Source organism: Telopea speciosissima, chromosome 1 (genome assembly GCF_018873765.1).
Source record: "Telopea speciosissima isolate NSW1024214 ecotype Mountain lineage chromosome 1, Tspe_v1, whole genome shotgun sequence".
Taxonomy (NCBI): Eukaryota; Viridiplantae; Streptophyta; class Magnoliopsida; order Proteales; family Proteaceae; genus Telopea; species Telopea speciosissima.
Genome location: NC_057916.1, coordinates 60,085,505 through 60,106,881, shown reverse-complemented (window position 1 = coordinate 60,106,881; position 21,377 = coordinate 60,085,505). Strand labels below are relative to the sequence as shown.

The window sequence follows — 21,377 nt, the reverse complement described above, 5'->3', positions numbered from 1 at the left end:
TAGCACAATTCTGTCGGATCCATCTCCATACCGACGCTTGGTCGGGCGTTTGATATATCTTACTGTCACTCGCCCTGACATTGTGCACACTGTGAACATTCTAAGCCAATTCATGCATCAGCCTCGCCAGCCGCACCTCGACGCTGCCCATCAGTTGCTCCGTTACTTAAAGGGCACCCTTGGTCAAGGAATATACCTTCATGCCACGCCTACCCTTCATCTAACGGCTTTTTGTGATTCCGATTGGGCCAGCTGCCCTATGACTCGTCGCTCCACCACCGGGTACTGCATCTTTCTTGGCTCTAGTCCGGTCTCGTGGAAGACAAAGAAACAAACTACGGTCTCTCGCTCCGCAACAGAAGCCGAATATCGGGTAATGGCAGTTGCTACTTGTGAGATCACATGGCTTTCATATCTCTTAAAGGATTTGGGCGTAACTACCACTTTGCCCATCCAACTTCACTGTGACAATCAAGCAGCTCTTCACATCGCTGCCAATCCCGTTTTTCATGAACGCACCAAACATATTGAAATAGACTGTCATGTCGTTCGTGAGAAAGTGCATCAAGGTTTGATCACCCCAACAAAGATTGATTCGACTGATCAAGTTGCAGATTTGTTTACAAAGTCCCTTGGACGGCCTCAATTTCTAAACCTCAAGTCCAAGCTGGGCATTCGGGACCTTCATGCTCCACCTTGAGGGGGAGTATTAGCATATAGCCGTTGAGATAATTTCTCCTTTTATGACCGTTGCATATATCTTGCATATAGCCGTTGTACATCTTTGCATATAGCTGTATATAGTAAGCTAGGATTCTTTTATATGATTTCCTAGGATAGCTTCATTATTCTTGGAGTAGATTGCTCCTCCCTTTTGTATATATTTCCCTTGATGGTCATTGAATTTTTTTTTTATTGGATTTGAATCCCATTTACAAACTTAATACTAACTAATACTAGGCCAGAATATTAAGTAATATTAGTCAGATAAATCTCTGAAATTGGATCTGCTGGAATCTTCAGGACCAGCAGAGAAGATGGGTAAGAGCTCCAAAACTGAAATTCTGTTCAGCCTCAAATTTAGCAGGCTTTGTCGCCCTTAGAAGAAGTACTAATGCACAAAATTTTAGGGTGGAAAGATGAGTAACGAGAAGTACTAATGCATAAAATTTCAGGGTGGAAGGACGAGGAACAGGGAATTTGATCAAAAATATTGGGCTGCAAATGCCCGCCGAGAAGCAGAGCAGGGTAGATAGAACTTTAAAGAACTGAAACAGAAAGGAGGAAATAGAAGGAAGAAGAGATAACTATATCAAAGAAGAAGTAATGTGAGAAAGAACACACACAGTGAGATGTATCATGAGCAGAAAATAGGAGTTACAAGTCATTGGCCACATCTGCTTCTGTCCAGTGCATGCAATGCATGCTAAGCATAGTAGTACACTCTCACAAAAACACAATTTTTATATTCATTCAACTCAAACCAAATCCGACTCATGATTATTTATGCTCATATATATAGACTCAAAGAAACTCTACTACTCTTCATCATAATCTAAAACTGAAAACAGAATTTAAACTAGCTTGGACTCTTACCTATTGACAACTTAACACGAACATGAATATAATAATAAATATCAGTTTACAAACATACCCCAAACAAATAAATAAATCCCTAAATACCCTTATTGGACTAAAGACCAAGTTTGGGCCTAGGCTTCCAGACTAGTTCATGTCAGTCCAACCAGGAAAGTGTTACTGCATCAGATGCCCATTCAATGATCGTTTTGGTCGTCAGTGAGATCATAAATCACAATGAAACCGATCCTTGCATTATAATGCTAATTTCTACATGGTCCTTCGAATAACTTGTGATAGCCATGAGGTTTAAAGTGGGAAACATACAAATGCCATGCAAGGTTCGAGATTTCAATTTTGATCTTGGTTTCGACCAGAATTCTACATGTTTCGGCTGGCCATTTCTGTGGTCAAATAGCCATATTTTGCCCTTAAACTTCAAGGAAAACCTAATCAATCATTTCAAAACATATTGGAACCTTTAGATTGAAAAAGAAAATCCCAATATGGTAGTTTGGCTTTGTACCCTAGGTTGATAGTGTACGCCATACCTTGTTTTATATTTTCTCACATATAACCTATTCTATACTTAATTTAGAATTAGAACATACAAATTCAATAAAAACAACTAAAATATGCATTAGGAATGAAGAAAAACCATTTAATATTACACAATGTCAAAGTGTTACAAGGACAAGTACAAATGTACTAGTGTGCAAGTGTTACAAGCAGTCAAATAAAAATGTACAACCAAGGTTAAAACACCCCTATGAAACTGTTCCTCCAAACCTATGCCAGTACCACATAGAGTTCCAAGAAGGTTCGAAACCTTTGGGGAAAAAGGAATACCTCAAGTTTGAATATTGCACAAATCTTACTCAAATGCGGTAAATCGTTGTTGTAGATGCATTGTAGCAGTCCCCAACACTTTGTTCCATCAAGAAATGCAAGTGATTTGGACAAAAATACCAAATCCGGATTTTTTTGAGCTCCCCCCCCCCCCCCAACAGTGAAACCATTCAAAACTTAAATGCACTGTTTTGTATTGAAACCAAGTTGAAACTGAAATTTCAACCGAAATAACAAAATTTCAGTCGAAACCCAACATTCCTACTGAGTCGCTAGTTTCGTTTCGACCTTCATCAAAACCAAAATATTTCACAAAATCTCAGTGGTTTCAAATTTCGCAAAACCTCAATGGTTTCAACCGAGATTTCAAACTATGATGCCATGTTGATCTGTTCATCTATGCATTCTAGGATTTTCTTTGACGAGCAAAAAAATGAAGTAAAATGGCCTAGAAATTGTGGGGCACAAAAAGGTTAAGTGGGATTCATTGGTGTACGAGCGATCAAATTGCATACAGCGAGTTTATGAGGAAACAAGAGATTACCAAAGGTTCTAGAATAGATGGTTTGTCAATCAGAGATGATCTGATTTCTTGGGGTTGGAGGGGGGGAGAGGAGGTGATGTATCCTTCGGGCAACGGGTGTTTTCCAGCTTACTAGGTGCCTCGGACATGGGCCTGGGGCATTATGGCCATGCTTGGGCATCCATTCCAACTTGCTCAACCATTTCAAACTTGAGCCTAACGCCACCTGCTCTAACTTGCTGGGCTACCTGAACGCACCTGATTTGCCTGGTCCACAATATCCTATATACAAAACTAAAGGAAAACCCGAATGGAGAACAAGACCAGAATGATTTCCATCACCAGCTACATCATGGAGAGATTGGTTTGACCATTCTTAAAATTGGATATACAGGATATTGTTTTTGGTCGTCACATATCAAATTTACTGCCCCATCTCAACTGTGTAGCATGCAATACAAGCTTTATCAGATATTTATCGGAAATAAATAAATAAAACTGTTAATGTAAGACTAGATTAGGGTTAACCAAGTTCCAAAATAAACCCACAAACTGAAAGTAACAAAGTCAGAAATAGAAGGTTTAGGAATTCAAGCCAAACCAGACAGTAGAATGTCACCAAACTCAGGTCGAGTGGAGGTGGTGATGAAGAGAACCTATGTCCTAAAATTCAGCCAATTCCGATGGCTAGAGGCTGAGATACGAAGAGAACTCAAACATAGAAGGTTAGGGTATAACTTGCAAACCAGCACTGAGAACAGGCTCCAAAGGAGAACAAGTATTGACCTTGATGGGATGATCCTTTGATCCAAGTTTGGTTCAGTTCTGATGGATGGAAATGGAGATCTGAGTTGGAGATAAAAATAGAAGGTTGGCCTCAAATTAGAATGTCAGTGTTGTAGAAAAATCCAGCCAACAGAAGGGCCTGCAACTGGGATCGAGTGGGCCTCTTGTTGGTCTGATTCAGTCCTCCGAAACCCTGCTGAAATAAGGCTCAGGTTTCAAAGAAGGGATGGCTCGAAGTTGCTGGAGAAATGGACAGAAACTGATCTGCAGAGAGGGTGCCTCGATCCTTCTGTAGTGATGATTAGCAGTAGCAATCCATGGAGCTTGAATAGAGAATTAATTATGGTCTTCCAAAACCTTTAGCAGCAGTTGATTGTACTCACACAATATCAGGAATAGTAGGGAATAGAATAAGAGAAGAAATAGAAGTTAAGGGGATAGGGGTTTTGGCTCTCTCAACCAGGCTCTCAGCCTTTCATCCTCTCACCAGGATAATAACATTGCACAAAAGCAACTTCATCCATCTATTCAAATTGTTGTGAGACTCCTACGAGCTCATATATATTTATGGGCAGCTATGCTTGCCTTACAAGTAAGAAAAAGATTATAAAGAAACTTAAGCCTACTTTCTAAATCTGAAATTAGTAACTAAACTGAGGTAAGGTTGCATAATAGAAAACCACAAAATATCTAAGGGAATAATTCTGAAAATAGAAACTAAAGTAAATAGTAACTAACTAAATCAGCAATAAAATCTTCCTTCTCTTGCTACCTTCAATGGGGCCCACTGAATCTCAAATATTTCCTTGGACTTCCTTCTCCATGCAAGGTTTATGGACCCATAGTACTGTTCACGTGAATAGTAACTTTTACCAAAATTTATTTCTGTCGTTTTGTTCTTCATGCTTTGATCTACATCAACTCTACCCCCACTAAAATAAATTGACCTCGAATTTTGACAAGTGTAGGACTGATCTTCGTGTTGTGTATGCCTGTCTTCAATCCATAGTAGAATTCAGGTAGTGCCTTTGAAGATATGAATGTAATCCAGAAGGTGTGGAGTTCGTACTTCAAAGTACCAATGGTTTTCCTTTGGAATCAAAGAAACATTGGTTCTTGTACCTCCCACTAGCACATTATTGTCACACATACTTGGCCGTCCAAGTAAGACATCAGCCAATACCATGGGTTGATGCCGCACCAAACATCTTCTTCATATTCTCCCAATTTCAGTGGTACCAAACATTGTTGATTTACCTCCAAACTGTTGTTGTTGTTGAGGAAAACTTTATAAGGTTGTGGATGAGCCTCCATTTTCAACTTTTCTGCTATGACAAAGGCTTGAGATACAACATTTACAAAGCTTCCACTATCCACGATCACTTGTGATGTCAAAGGTCCACTAGCCATTAAAGTATAAAAACTACAATGTTGGCACCAATCTTCACCTTTTGCTTCTGTAACCAAAATCCTATTAACCACATTGACTTCATAGATCTCTTCAATATCATCATCCAAAAGGTCATCATCATTGTCACCATCATGGGCTGCATTGACTGCCCAATCATCATAGAACTAAGGCTTGCAAATCTGTACATTGGGGCTCGCAAATCTGCATTGACAAAGGCTTGAGATACAACATTTACAAAGCTTCCACTATCCACGATCACTTGTGATGTCAAAGGTCCACTAGCCATTAAAGTATAAAAACTACAATGTTGGCACCAATCTTCACCTTTTGCTTCTGTAACCAAAATCCTATTCACCACATTGACTTCATAGATCTCTTCAATATCATCATCCAAAAGGTCATCATCATTGTCACCATCATGGGCTGCATTGACTGCCCAATCATCATAGAACTAAGGCTTGCAAATCTGTACATTGGGGCTCGCAAATCTGGTTTTGGGGCCTAAGACCAGATTACATGAAGGCTTAATTAGAAGAGTCAATTTTGTCTATACATGGGGAATTTAAGAGTTCAATTTTGTTTCTATTTTAAAATTATTCTCTTAGATATTTTATGGTTGTCTATTAAGCAACCTTAGCTCAGTTTAGTTTCTAATTTCAGATTTAGAAAGAAGGCTTAATTTTCTATTTCCTTAAGTTTCTATTTTCAGTTTGTTTCCTTTTCTTGTAAGTTTCTAATTTTCTCTTACTTGTAAGGCAAGCAATAGCTGCCCATAAATATGTATGAGCTCTTAGGAGCCCCCTAAGGATTTATGAAGATGAATGAGTATTGCTTTTGTGCAATCTTGTGTCCTAATGAGAAGACAAAGGGCTGAGAGAGCTGAAGCCCCTATCCCCATCTATCTTCTTTTCTACTTCCTTCTACTTCCAGCGATCTCCTGTTGCTACTGTTGTTGTGAGAGAGCAAACCGCTGCTGCTGCTACATCTGTGAAGGCCTGATTGCAACCTTGATCAACAACCAACAGCTGTAGATTACACCATCAACTGAGGGCCTACAGCTCCTGCAGTTCAGTTTCCTCCATCAGAACCTGCTGCAACTTTGAGACTCCAGAACCAAGCAACCTGTGATCCTTTTGTGATCATATTCAGGGCATCTCGAGGGCACATCCTACTCTTCATTCAACTGCACTTGGTTTGCCCCAACTGCTGGCCAGACTGATATCTCCAATAACTTTCTATTTTGAAGGCTGGTTTCTAATTTCAAACCCTCTTCACATCTCAACATTCGGCCATCAGAATTGGCTGATTTTTGGAGCATAAGATCCATTCAACACCAACTCCACTCAATCCAAGTTAGGTGAAGTTCTGCTGGCTGCTTTGGTTCTTATTCTCTAAGTTACTAATTCTGGTTTTGTTGCTATTTTGATGTTCTGCTGCAACCTATCATTGATCCTACTGTAGAGTGGCTCTTACTTGAACCTCTTCTACATTAACTGTATAGCATATGATGTATATGGCTCTTCCTCAAACAATCTTTGAAGCATAATTCTAACATGTATCAATGCCAGAAATGACCGAAAATAAGATATGACTAGCTAATAATGTGGACAACATGTCCATTGAATACATAGACTGACAGTATCAGAATGGCTTCCAACAATCAGATCCAGATTGTCGGTTCTGCTCTCTATGTTACTATCCTTAAGTTCTCTTTGAGAGTACCCTTTGATTTTTTCTGTTATAGAGCATTCCAAACTCGACCGTTTAAAAATGGCTGGGCTTGAGCATGTCCTTCACTACCAATTTAAATACCATGCATGTTCAGGATGGGCATATGGCCAAAGCTCAATCTGCCTCACCTGCCTGATTGCCACTCTAACACTGTTTCTTCTGCTGTCTGCCTTCTAAATCTGGTTCTTTCATTGGCAGTGAATTTGATTGACTAGACAGTTTCAGAATGTAAGGGTTTGCTTGTTCTGTATCTATTCATCTAACTTGTACTGAATTGACACTTCCCTGCAGAAGGCAGCACCTTGCTGTAATTTCCTACACTACAACAGCCACCTGTGTGAACTCTGCATGTCCATTGTTACCCATTCAAATGGTTATAATTTACTCATTGCAATTGTGGCTCGCTAATTTTGAATGTCTAATGTGACAGAACATCCTCCCTGCTGAAGTTCAGGAAATATAGTTGGGTGAGTCCTTATTCACAAGCACTAGCTACCAGTTAAAGAGCCAAGGTTAGCAACCTACATGAAAGATATCAAAGAATGTCTTCCGGTCTATTGCATTCAATTTTATTTTTCCCCAGTCTATGTAAATTTGACTTTATTGACTAACTTAGCCCTTAGGTTATTACACATTTTGGGGTTCATTATGTTAAAGGGTTAATAAAAGCCTCATTTCATTATTAAGGATGTATGATATGGTGCATCCATAACACTTGGTATATGTATACATCTATGTGAAGACAAGCATGTCTTAAAAACTAATATCGTGCACATCTAAAAATAGTTATCAATTAGTTAGACATTGAAGTTTTATTTTTATTTTATTTTATGAGACGTTGGAGGTTATTAGTTATGCACTATAAAATCAATTGATTCCTCATGAATTTCTCTAGTAACAGAGGGTACTCATTGAATGTTTTGAAATAGAAGCAACAGTCAACAATTGCACTGTAAAAAAAATCTATTATTAAAAAAAATAAAACAAACTGCCAAAGCAACCAATTTGGTAATCTGAAAAAAAAATTATTGATTTCAAATTTTACCGTGTAAGTCTATTACTTGATATATTCAGACAAGCTGAAGTTAAATGTTACTAAAAGATGACCCATCTCAGTTATCCATATAAAACTATGAATTTGCTACAATCTGCTAATAGTTTCACACTGACAATTACCATTTCAAGCTGTTGTTCCAACTGCTTCACTGTCAAGTTCTTCCAACACTGACCACAATTTTGGGTCATGATAATCTTTAATAAGAAAGGCAGCCCCTGCTTCATTCAATACATGCTCAGGATTTCTGGTAGGTAAACCCACAACTGGCATCCCTGCTGCCACTCCAGCTTTTATTCCTGACGCAGAATCCTTATCAAAAGGGGTGAGGGAAGTCAGTAGAACATAAACAGTACTAAAATCCCATGAAACTTTGAATCTCTGAAAAGTATAAAAGGTAAAGGCAAACCTCAAATACAAAAGAACGGTTTGGAGAAGCCTTCAGTGCTTCTAGACCCTTCAGGTAGGGTTCAGGAAATGGTTTTGCACGCTCGCATTCACTCCCAATTATGACCACGTCAAAGAAATCAGACAGGCCCAGAATTGAGATCATAAGCTCCGCATTTTCTCTAGGTGCATTAGTAACAGCAGCCCGTTTCAAGCCATGATCTTTAATCCATTTGCACAACTTGTGTAGGCCATCTATAGGCTTCACTTGTTCTGTTGCCAATCTACATAATCACAAAGTATTAGTATAATACAACAACAACAACAATATCCAAGCCTTATCCCAACTTAATAGGGTCGGCTACATGGATCCTATAAGAGAAAATAGGAAAAGAAGTAAAAAAGGAGGGGGGGGGGGCAGCCAACATCAACACAAATCTCTAGGGCATCGACTTTTCATAACTATATACCGCTTCTTAGCTGCCCAACATTTTGCGCTAAGTCTCAAATAGGGGTAAATATAAACAACAGCAACACACAACAAAGACCAACTAAATGGGGTCGACCGCATGGATCTTAGATTAGTATAGTGAACACCATAAAAAAGAAAAGGGGAGAAAGCTGAAAGAAAAACCCAATAGGTTGATGGCTATTTGAAGTTACCTACGAAACATTGCTTCTTTATCATCAATGAATTTGAGGGCCTTCTCCATAGCCCAATCAGGCAAGATTGCACGACAGATATCTGGGTTATGCTTGCCAGCAATATTCTTAACAAAAAATTCCTCATCGATGGGGATTCCACCATTGTAACCAATCTGTTAAACATTCCCTACATCAATTGCAACTGGGAGGTGCAGAGGGAGGGAATTGTTTTCAGTATTCATTTTAAGTACTATACCTCCAGAAGCATTTCACGGAAAGCCAAGTAATGGAGAGGATCTGAATCACATAGCGTTCCATCAATGTCAAACAATACCGCTTCAAGAGGAGCGAGCCTAGAGAGAGAACATCTGTTGTTTCCACAAAACAAGGCCAGATGTTATTTGAAGTATTACTTGATGATCCTGCTGCTATATTCAATTCTGTCCATCTATCAAAGGATCTGATGCTGCTTCAGATGTCATGAATGTAAGCAAACGGATATTGACAAGTTAAAAATGCATCTCCATCTGAAAAGACAAAATTATGCTTCCAGCCAATACACATGAAGAATTATCAAAATCAATATAAAATGAGTCTCACCTACCAGTTATTATAGGAAAACCAATTGAACTGAATCCTCTTTACCATCCAATAACTCCTGTTTAATTCGAAAGCTTATGCTTCCACGAAAGACAACTAGGAATCACATTTTGGGGAGAGATCTTAACAAATAAAAGAGAGAATGATTAATAACAGTTAATGAAGTACAACATCCCTGGATTTCTGAGAACGCATGGAAATTGATAAGATCATTGAAGCTGGTTCAGTTCTCCTCCAAATATGGCTCCCATTCTAATCCTTCATGCTTGCTTATCAGATTCCATCTGACTAATCTATTTGCTTGCTCACATGCAGGAAAATATCTTACAATACACTTTCAGGGACTGTATAATCTAAAAAATACTCACCTAGGCACCATTATACGTAAGAAAAATCTACACTAAGAAGATAATATACAAAGGGATTCTCAAACTATGATTAGTGAAATGATAACTAAAAGGGGAATCATTCTGAAAACACATTTCTGCGTTCCTCATCAAGTTCTGTCCCAAGAGAGAGTCATTCATGGCCCTGAAGCCATTGAATCCATGGCCCCTATTACTTACGTAACATTCAGACATGGTTGACCAATAGAATTAAATAGATCACTTTCACAACTTTGATACTGTGAAAAAACCTATTTAGCTCCATAACTTGCTTCATTCTAGATGACTGTTCTTATCTCATAATGTCAATACTTCTAAGTCCTCAATGGAATCAGATTCCTTACAATGATACTCTCAGAACTTGCATTGACCACAAGTATTTTCTTGCATTCGAACAAGAATATTCAATGATCTAGGACCCTAGAACCCACCATTGCTTCATGTTCATTTCCTTCAACTGAGGCACAGGATCCTGGTCCTAGAACAAAATGTTCCTCTTGAGAGAAATCATTTTTATCATGGATTTACAATAATCAAACATACACATTAACTTTGCCACCAGTGACTTGATGGGTCAACTCATACATCTCAAATATGAGAAAGATCATAACTACATTCATGAAAGACTTAGTGGATGTTCGAACCTCAACAACAATGTTTTGTGGCTTCCATTCATTAGTTGATGAGAATAGGTTCTTTGCGTTCAAACTCCAATTATAAATTCCCAGCAAACCCCCCCCCCCCCCCCAAAAAAAAAAAGGGAACAGAAGCGGAGGAACCAAAGAAATACCAAAATACATTTACCAAAAGAACTGCATAAGCTTCCTTCCTTTTTTCCTTTTTTTTGGTGTGGGGGGGGGGGGTGTAGAGATGGTCAGATGGTCATTTCAGTGTACCTAACATAACTAGTAATTTTCAGCATCATGAAAATTCTAAGTTGTACAGTTTTGTAATGCAATATTACATGGATTTTTGGTTGAAAAAACCAGAAAGTAATTTTCATAATCGTGTGGGCTACAAACCCTTGCTTAAAAAGGAAATAAGCCAAAACAATAGGATTTTTATTTACAGAACAAGCTCTGTTAGATTATATCAATCAACATGAATACAGCTATATCAAAAGCCATTTTCTAAATAAAAATAAATAAAAAGTCATATCAATCTGCAAGCGAAACAGAATCAAAGACCAACAGACAGCAGAACATGCACAAACCAGAGAAAAAGAGAGAGAGACCTCTCTGTTGGATGACAATTAGATGAAGAAACTGCCATCCGATAGGAGGAGCAAAAATCTGGAGAGTTTATTCTCTGCAAATTTTTCTTCTCTAGAAATTAATTGGTCTTAGAGAGGAGATCAGGGAGAATGAGACTTCAAAGAATACCTGAAAAACAAGACAGTGCATGAAAATTGGGGGGAATTTATTAACAGAGAGAAGAAAAGGTCTGACAGATGCGCCTAGCCTGCTGCACACTTGTTACTTCTCTCTTCCTTTTGACTTTTCCCTAAATATGGGAATTCAATTTTTTAAGTTTACTCCCCAAGAGATTCGATTTCTCGTTCACTCAGTATGAAAAATCGTGTTTTTTTTTTTTTTTTTTTTGGAAGTGTTCTCTGTCCGGTCATCACCTCCGGTTCCCATCCCCCAATTCTAGGTAGGCCTGTAAACGGATCAGATGTAATCGGATTCAGATTTTTCTTAGTCGAATTCGGATACCTCTAAACGGATTCGGATGGATTCGGATGCGGATCGAATTCGGATTTTCGATCATCCGTTTACACCTTTGCCTTGTGTAACCCGAACCTTCCTCCCCCTAGAGGATACAATTCACTCTCAATCCATAGTTTTAGATCATGATTCTCTTTTTCTCATATTCTAGAACCTGTTGAATCTTCAAAAACCCTCAAGATCATTATTTACTTAAATCTTTTATAATTAAGTATTCGGATTCGAATTTTTATCAGAGTATTCGGATTTTTTTCCGGATATCTCTAAACGAATTCGAATGCTCCGAAACGGATACGAATGCAGATCGAATTCAGATTTTCGGTTATCCAGTTACAACCCTAATTCTAGGGATGTAAATGGATATTCGAAAACTTGAATCCAATCCGCATCCATATTTATTTAAGGACATTCGTATTTGTTTAGAGATATTCAGAAGAAAAAAAATCCAAATACTCCGATAAAAATCCATCCCAAAAAAATAAAAAAATCAAATACTTAATAATAAGAAATTATGTAAATAATGATCATGAGGGTTTTTGAAGATTCAATAGGTTCTCTTACCAGAAAAAAAAAGAAGATTGAACAGGTTCTAGAATATGAGAAAAATATAATCATGATCAAACATCCACCGGGGCTGATTCCGGTTGAGCCACCGCTATAGGGGCTGCGGGTGGAATGGAAGGAACATTGGCTGCCACTCTAGCCCTCTCATCAACTTCGTACCGAACTGCAATATGCTCCATAAATTCTCTCTGTTGCTGTTGGAACGTAAGCCTCATGTTCTCCATGTAGTCCATTTGTAGGACCCGGTATTCTCTCAATATGTCCCCACCATTTGGCTAACATCATGGGCCGTGGTGTACCTCAGGGTGCTAGGGGTAGCATTATCGGAGGTCCCGGCTGTGTCCCAGTTAGGTGTGGGTGTCCTAAAACCAAGACCGCGACGTGTACGCATCATGATCAAGTCCCTAGAAGGAATAGATCAAATGTTAGATCCAAATAAAATTTCCAAGTAACAAATCATATAACCATTTAAAGTACAGTTGGTTCATTTAGGGTAGGGGTGTCAATAATGCCCGGCTGGCCCAAACCCGCCCGAACCCGCCCTAAGCCCGGGCCGGACCCGACCCTGATCTCCCAGCCCAAAGGGCGGGTAAGGGTTGAGTTTTTGGCTGACCCTGGCAGGGTTGGGTCGGGTCTGGGTTAAGACCCTGGGCTTAGCGCGGCCCGGCCCGGACCCGACCCTGAATTAGTCATAAACATTTATATATCTGAAAATATCAAAATACCCATAAGATATGATAACCCTAATCCCATATTCCCTTTTCATTTTCAGTTTTTCACCCTTCATTCTTCATCCACGAGAAACTGAGAAAGCCGCCGCTCGACTAGCCTTCTTCTTCCTCGGTTCCTCCTTCCCAGATTCGTTATTTTGTTTTGTGTAGGCTGAGAAAATCATAAAACTTGCAGAAACCTAATCGCCTAGTCCAAAACTCATACTTCTTCATTCTTCAAGCTCCAAACCTCGGCTATTCGATAACCTTAACGGAGGTTAGAGTTACTTTCTGTTATTTTCTGATTTGGGTGATCGATTTGAAATCTATAATTTTTTGAACTTTTGGTATATCTCTAAATATTGAGATAAAAAAAATTCGTCTTTATGTTGGTCTGGGGAGTCAAGAAGACAGAGTGTACTGTGTCTATGTAGCCATGGAGGTTGTTTATTGGGGATTTAGGTTGGTGGTTATGGTTGTCGTTCTCTCTTCTACTAGCGTTAAGGGTTTCAAAAATCATGAATCGGCCAAGACAGGTATCATTTTTTAGGCTAATTAAAGGAATTTTTGCATTGATTCTGATGTGACCTGAATTCGGAATAGGTCCCTTAACCCTGGCAAGATCGGGTCAGGCTGGGCTAGGTCAAGGAAAATCCTGGCAAGGTCGGGTCAGGGTTGAGGGTTTCTTGACCCTGCTAGGGTTGGGTCAGGGTCAGGGTTTAGGTTAAGACCTCTAGGGTCAGGGTCAGGGTTTAGGTAGGCCCGGCCCAACCCGACCCATTGACACCCCTAATTTAGGGAGTCATAAATAAGAAGCCAAATGCATTTAGAAGGGGTGCAAACAAGTCCAGGATCAGAAGGGGTCCTAATACACCACTTTTGTACATCCAATCCCTACTTTACACGTGGCCCCACTTGGGCTACAAGTAAACCGGTTCCCAACCGAAAGTCCAAAAAATCACGCCCAAGGCAGTTATACCGGCCTAGACACGTCAGCAAAGACAGTTGTAAACTTCCAAGTGGGTATACGTTGATAACCATAATTCACGTGCCAAATCCGGAGGGATCCCAAGATTTGAGGGAAGAATCTCGATTCTTGTAAGGGTTTCCTAATCCGAGCATGCAAGAACCACCTTACCAGAAAGGAAAGGTCCACTGGCAGATCGGAGAGATGAAATAGGAAAGGGATTGGGTATGGACTTGAATAAATAAGAGCCCTATTGCTCATGTAAAGGGATCTCATTCTTCTATCAATAGAGAAATCAAGAAATACTATAGAGCAATCTTCGTTTTCCATATTCTTCCTAGCCCAGGGCTAGCTTGAAAGTTGCATTGCTTGAGGATTTTCCTCCAACAACATTCTTTGTACAACATTTTGGCGCCGTCTGCGGGAAGCGAAGAACAAAAACCTGCGAAGATCCCACCATGACTAATACCAAAAATCAGTCAAAGGTCACAAGGGCCGCTGCCGCCGCCGCTGTGGCAGCCACTGCTCCAACTGTTGCTCCCGCCATCGCTCAGGAAGGAGCTTTAGGCGAACCAGCAGGCTCTTGCCAGGCGCCAGAGGATCCAATCCTTGAAGTGAATGAATCACAACAGGAGAAATCTCATCCAAGACTCCCGGGAGACCCACTACGGTACATGACAATGGAGCAGTTTGACGCGCTGCAGGCTTGCTGGTAGGACAAGATGGAACAGATGGTGGAAGTGCAGCGTGATTTCTTGCAGGAGATCTAGATACACCCGAGTCCACCATAGGACAGAGAAAGAACTCCTTCATTGGAGCTTAGCGAGAACCACAGCAACGCGAATAACATCAGGCGAAAGGACAAAGAAGTATCGGGGAACGGCAAGCACTAGGGTTCCTAGATGACCAAAGTTGAACAAACTCTGAATGACAAGGTACTGAAACTGTAGGATCAGATCCAGGAGGTTATGAGGGGAAAGAACCTCGCCCCTAAGCATGACTTCCACTTCACTACTAATCTGGCATTTGCAGACGAGATCCGGTCGAAACCTCTGCCGAAGGGGTTCAAGATGTCAACCATAAAGCAGTATGCGGGCACAACGGATCCAGAAGATCACTTGGAAACCTTTAAGTCCTTGATGTTCTTTCAGGATGCCTCGAATGCCATAATGTGTAGAGCATTCCCCTCTACCCTGAAGGGGGCGGCGAGACAATGGTTCTCGCACCTTCAGCCGCACTCCCTCTCTAATTTTATGGATCTGAGATGGGCCTTTTTGGCCCACTTCATGAGCAGCAGGGTCCACAAGAAGACAGCCGCCAATCTTCTGGCCATAAAGCAACGCCCCAATGAGTCAATCAGGAACTTTCTTATAAGATTCAACAAGGAAGCCCTGGAGGTGCGAAACCTAGATCAGATGGGAAGGTTTCAGTCGTTGTGCAGTGGCATCCGAGATGTCGAGTTAAAGAAATCCCTAATCATGGATGAACTGGGGGAAATGTATAAACTTTTCTCACACTGTGAGAAATACATTAATTTGGCCGAAGTTCTGGCGGCCGAGCAAGAAAAGGAAGATAAACCTGAGAAGAAGGGTCAAGAAAAGAAGGATGTCCAGGTCGGGGAGAGTGGTTCAAATTGCGGTAGGGAAGAGAAAGAGGGAAGGAGGAAGAGAGATGACAAGAAGGTGTGGGTTGCCAAGAGTGATGTAGACCCAGAACCTGTTTACACGGCTCTCACGTACAACCAAGCATATATCTTAAACGAGACAAAGGACCAGGTGACCTTGCGCTGGCTGGCTAAGATGGTGAAACCCATACACGAGCGCAATAAGAATAAATATTGCCAATTTCACCAAGACCATGGCCACGACACCGAGGACTGCAGGCAATTAAAGGGCGAGATAGAAGCGCTCATCCAAAGAGGCCGTCTAGGCTAATTTATCAAGAAAGATGGCAATGATAGGAGACAAGACTATCGTGCCCGAGAACTCGAGTCGAAGCCCAGATCACTTGCTCAGTTGGACAGAGAAGACCATACAAGAGGGAAACAACATGTCGAGAATGCCCCCATGAGGGAAATTGCCACAATATATGGGGCCCAGGGCTAGGAACAAATCCTCAAACTCTAGAAAAAACCATGCTCAGAGCGTATTCCAAATAGAAGTACCAGACAAGAGGAGGAACACCGAGCACCGGACTACATTCTCAGATGAAGATCTATTTGACATACAGTCTCCTCACGATGATGCTCTGGTAATTAAGATGACTATCGCCAATTGCACTGTAGGAAGGATCCTTGTGGATAATGGAAGCTCGGTTGATATCTTATACTATGATGCATTTGAGAAATTACTTTTAAAACCCGAGATGCTGAAAAGGGTGGAGTCCCTCCTGTACAGATTCAATGGAGCCCCGGTGCACGTAGAAGGGTCAATCGAACTATTGGTGACGGTGGGGACAGAGCCTAAGCTCGCCAGAGTGAAGATGAACTTTTTAGTGGTAAAGGTAAACTCTACCCACAATGGGATACTAGGACGACCAGGACTTAACGCCCTACAAGTGGTGTTCTCCACCCCCCACCTGGTGATGAAGTTCCCAACCGATGAAGTAGTAGAAGAGTGCAGAGGAAGTCAGATAACTGCCAGGAGATGCTACGAGGGGTATCTAAGAGCCAAGGGTAAGGAGCCACAGATGCTCTTAATCAACCTAGACGACAACCGGGATACCACCGAGCATGAAAGAATAGAGCCAACGAAGGATTTCGTCCCCCTAGAGATCGTTGAAAGGGATGCAAAACATACCATGCAGATTGGGGCGAGTCCGAGTTGCGAGTAGAGGAGCGCCCTCATGAATTTCATGAGAGCCAACTTTGATATATTTGCATGGTCGGCATCCGACATGCCTGGGGTAGATTAGGAGTTGGCTGAGCATAGACTCAGCGTGTACCCTGCCTCCAAGCCAATTTTCCAAAAGAGGAGGACCTGCACTCCAAAGCAACAAGAGAAAGTGATCGAAGAGGTAACCAAGCTGCTAGAAGCAGGTTTCATAGAAGAGGCCATCTATCCGGAATGGCTTTCCAATGTTGTAATGGTGCCAAAGCCTAACGGCAAATGGCGGATGTGTATTGATTTCACTGATTTGAATAAAGCATGCCCTAAAGACTACTACCCTTTGCCTCGTATTGATTTATTGATAGATGCAACGGTCGGCCATGAAATGTTGAGTTTCATGGACGCCTATTCAGGATATAATCATATTAGAATGTACAAGCCTATTATTTTGAAGACTTCCTTCATTGCTGGAAGGGATACGTATTGTTATACCCGTATGCCCTTCGGGTTGAAAAATGCTGGGGCCACATATCAACGACTAGTGAACCACATCTTCAAAAGTCAAATAGGGCGCAATATGGAAGTATATGTGGATGATATGCTGGTGAAAAACTTAAAGGCAGAACACCATATCTCCAACCTGGATGAGGCATTCCAGGTCTTAAGGAAAAGCAAAATGAAGTTGAATCCGATAAAATGCGCCTTTGGCATCACCTCGGGGAAGTTCCTAGGGTTTATGGTCTCAAGAAGGGGAATAGAGGCTAATCCAGCTAAAATCAAGGCTATACTAGAGATGCATCCACCAGGCAGAATCAACTTGCAAGAGTTGACAGGGAGAGTAGCGGCGCTGGGAAGATTTATATCGGCTTCCAGTGACCGTTGCCTACCCTTCTTTAAAGCACTAAAAAACCGAGCACGGGAAAGACAAGCAAAGGGAACTAAACTCACTTTTGAGTGGACGGAAGAGTGCCAGACAACATTTATAGAATTAAAGAGATATCTAGCCCAACCACCGCTCTTGTCCAAGCCGGAACCAGGGGACACCCTCTAGCTCTATTTGGCTATTACTGCACTATCGGTGAGCATCATACTGATCAAGGGAGATGGACGAGTACAGAGACCAATTTACTATGTCAGCAAAGTGCTCCTAGATGCAGAAACTAGATACAAAAATGTGGTGAAATACGCCTATGCTCTGATAATGGATGCTCGGAAGTTGAGACTTTATTTTCAAGCCTATACTATAGATGTAATAACAAATCAACCTTTGAAGAAAATCCTAGCCAAGCACGACCATTCTGGAAGGCTAGTAGCATGGTCGGTAGAGCTAGGAGAATTTGACATTCAGTATAAACCCCACACTGCCATTAAGGCTCAGGCCCTTGCAGACTTTGTCGTCGAATGCACATTATCGGATGAGGAGATAGCACCAGAGGCTGGAGCTAGGGAGGTAACAGAAACTTGAACCTTATACATGGACGGTTCATCTAATGGTAACGGATGTGGTGCTGGCCTAATATTGACAAGCTCAGGGGGATTCTTAGTGCAGTACGCGCTAAGATTTGAATTTCAGACCACGAACAATGGAGCAGAATATGAAGCCCTAATTACAGGTATGAATCTGGCAAAGAGTTTGGTAGTAAAGAACACCACCGTTCATAGCGATTCCCAGTTGGTGGTCAATCAAGTAAAAGGAGAATAAGAAGCGAAGGAACCGCGCATGGCACAATATCTGAGAAAGGTTCACAGTTTAATTAATGAGTTCACCAGCTTTCAAATATTGTAGGTACCCCGAGCACCAAATGCCTCGACAGACGCACTTTCTAGGATAGCCACCTCAGAATTTCAAGATCTGGGCAGAACCGTATACATAGATGTGCTCAGTGCGCCAAGTATAGAAAAAATCGAGGACCTACTACCCATTGAGGTTGAACCCTGCTGGATGGACCCCCTCATAGCATATCTCCAAAGGGACACATTCCCAACGGACAAGGAAGAAGCCAAAAAGATAAGAATGAGAGCAGCACGAAACACGATGATTGGGGGAGTGCTTTACAAGAAAGCTTATGCCATGCCCTACTTAAAATGTCTCAGGCCATCCGAGGCAGAATATGTTTTGAGGGAAATTCACACAGGCATTTGCGGATAACACTTGGGGGGCATAGCACTGGCTCACAAAGTCATCAGGCATGGATACTTTTGGCCATACCTACGAAAGGAAGCAATGAGTTTTGTGCGCAAATGCATCAAATGCCAAACGTTTGCACCGATCATGCGTCAACCAGCTACGGAGCTCACTTCAATCTCCAGTCCATTACCTTCTGTACAGTGGGGGATGGATATTCTAGGTTCCTTTCCAAAGGCATCAGGAGGTTGACAATTTGTGGTTGTGGCCGTTGATTACTTTGCCAAATGGGTGGAGGCAGAAGCTTTAGCAGTAATTTTAGCTACGAAGGTATGGTGATTCTTCCTCCCTTCCGTCATATACAGATATGGAATTCCAAGAACACTTATCACTGACAACAGAAAGCAATTTGAGTAAAAATTCAAGGAATTCAGTGATCAGTATGAAATTCAGCTGCGAAAGACCTCAGTAGCACACCCACAATCCAATGGCTTGACAGAAGCCATGAATAAAATCCTACTGGATGGGATAAAAAAGAAGTTAGAAACAGCAAAGGGATTATGGGCAGAGGAACTACCCAGCATTTTATGGGCATACCGTACTACCACGAGAATTGCAACAGATGAAACACCATTTATGCTGGCATATGGAACCGAGGCAATAATCCCCGTGGAGATAGGGGAAACATCAATGAAAGTGCAATTATACAATCCAGAAGCTAATGAAGAGGAGTTAAGAGTAAATTTGGATCTGTTGGAAGAAATCTGAGAAACAGCTCGGGTAAGGAACGTTGCTCACCAACAACGGACGGCACACCATTATAATGCGAAGTTAAAACTGAGAAAATTTCACCGAGGAGAACTGGTACTTCGCAAGGTAGAAGCCTCTGACCCGAGATCCATGGGAAAGCTAGCGCCTAATTGGGAAGGACCATACAGAATCTCCAAACAAGTGCTGCTAGGGGCTTTTCATTTGGAGACTTTGGAGGGAATACCCATACCACGGTCTTGGAATGCAAAAAATTTGCGAAAATTCTATCAATAAGGTCAATTCCCATTTGTTTTGAATTGAGATTGTTCCAAAGTTTCATGTGACTATGACTAATAAAGGTATCAATGTTTACTCATCAAACTATAGCAATGGTTCATTCTTACAATCAAACGTTATAATCATTCTTCTAAGCAAATTTCACATGTTATTATTAATGATGTGTCAAAAATATAATGGTCACCCGACCATAATGGTGAGTTGCACCATAGGGGCGTTTCCCCAATGAAGATCATGGTCATCTAACCATAATGGTGAGTTGCATCATAGTAGCGTTTCCCCAATGAAGATCATGGTCATCCGACCATAATGGTGAGTTGCACCATAGGGGCGTTTTCTCAATGAAGACAATGGTCACCCGACCATAATGGTGAGTTGCACCATAAGGGCATTTTCCCAATGAAGACAATGGTCACCCGACCATAATGGTGAGTTACACTATAGGGGCGATTCCCAATGAAGATAATGGTCACCCGACCATAATGGTGAGTTGCACCATAAGGGTGTTTCCCCAATGAAGACAATGGTCATCCGACCATAATGGTGAGTTGTACCATAGGGGCATTTTCCCAATAAAAACAATGGTCACCCGACCATAATGGTGAGTTGCACCATAGGGGCGTTTCCCCAATGATGACCATGGTCATCCGACTATAAGGATAAGCTGCACCATGAAGGCGTAATGCAGAGACAATGGTCATCCGAGCATATCGATAAATTGCACCACAACGACAAAAAGGATCAAAAGTGTCATTTATTATTATTAATAATGATGATGGAGTGAAAGACCAACCATAACAATGAAAGTGTAATAGAAGGAACCAGAGCAGAAGAGACAAATCAAAAACAAGAAAATTCTTTATTGATAAATCTCAATTAATGCTACAAATACATGGGATTGTTACAAATAATGAAATCAAATGGTACTACAAGTACAAAAGTAAGCTGTGCTAAGTTCCGGTTGGATGCTTCTCCTGAAGAACGAAAGCAAAGCAAGATTGAAATGCGCCTAAACCAAAAGCCCGATGTGCCTTGTCTTGATCCACCAGAGAAGAACATTGAGGCATGAACGAACCAGGGGACGAGAAGCATGAGACAAGAGTAGCAACAATAAGAAGGTCGGGCAAAGTATGACCAACCCCGACATTTATGATCCAATACGACTTGTCCCAAAGCGACCCTGAGAAGTCCTAGGGGACTGCTTTGCCAAATGGGAATCACCATCCCGGCATCTTTGAGCTCCTCCAAAACCCAAATGACCCCCGTTTTCGGTCTCCTCAACCTGCCAGAGATGAGGAGGTTGAAGACGATGAGCAAAACACCGGTTTAGGTTCTCCAGCGCATTGCTTGTGCAAAATCTCCATTCCTCGAACCCTAAAGAGTTTAGGGATGGCAGAAAATAGCCCCCTTAAGACTCTCATCCTCTCTATGATAGCATTACTGTTAAATCCGTGCCCAA

At 41.3% G+C, this 21,377-nt stretch overlaps 2 protein-coding genes across 2 annotated transcripts; one reads left to right on the top strand and one right to left on the bottom strand.

The window, feature by feature from the left end:
* Positions 1-7,247: 7,247 nt before the first annotated feature.
* On the bottom strand, positions 7,248-11,356 carry LOC122648879 (haloacid dehalogenase-like hydrolase domain-containing protein Sgpp). The gene is made up of 5 exons (XM_043842172.1): positions 11,185-11,356; positions 9,221-9,332; positions 8,983-9,137; positions 8,342-8,603; positions 7,248-8,244 (listed from the first exon to the last, which is right to left on the bottom strand). The coding sequence occupies exons 1-5, from the start codon at positions 11,220-11,222 to the stop codon at positions 8,059-8,061; spliced, it is 753 nt and encodes a 250-aa protein (XP_043698107.1). The 5' UTR covers positions 11,223-11,356; the 3' UTR covers positions 7,248-8,058.
* Positions 11,357-14,886: 3,530 nt separating this feature from the next.
* Positions 14,887-15,852, top strand: LOC122652073. Its single transcript, XM_043845747.1, has one exon. The coding sequence runs from the start codon at positions 14,887-14,889 to the stop codon at positions 15,850-15,852; it is 966 nt and encodes a 321-aa protein (XP_043701682.1).
* Positions 15,853-21,377: the final 5,525 nt, after the last annotated feature.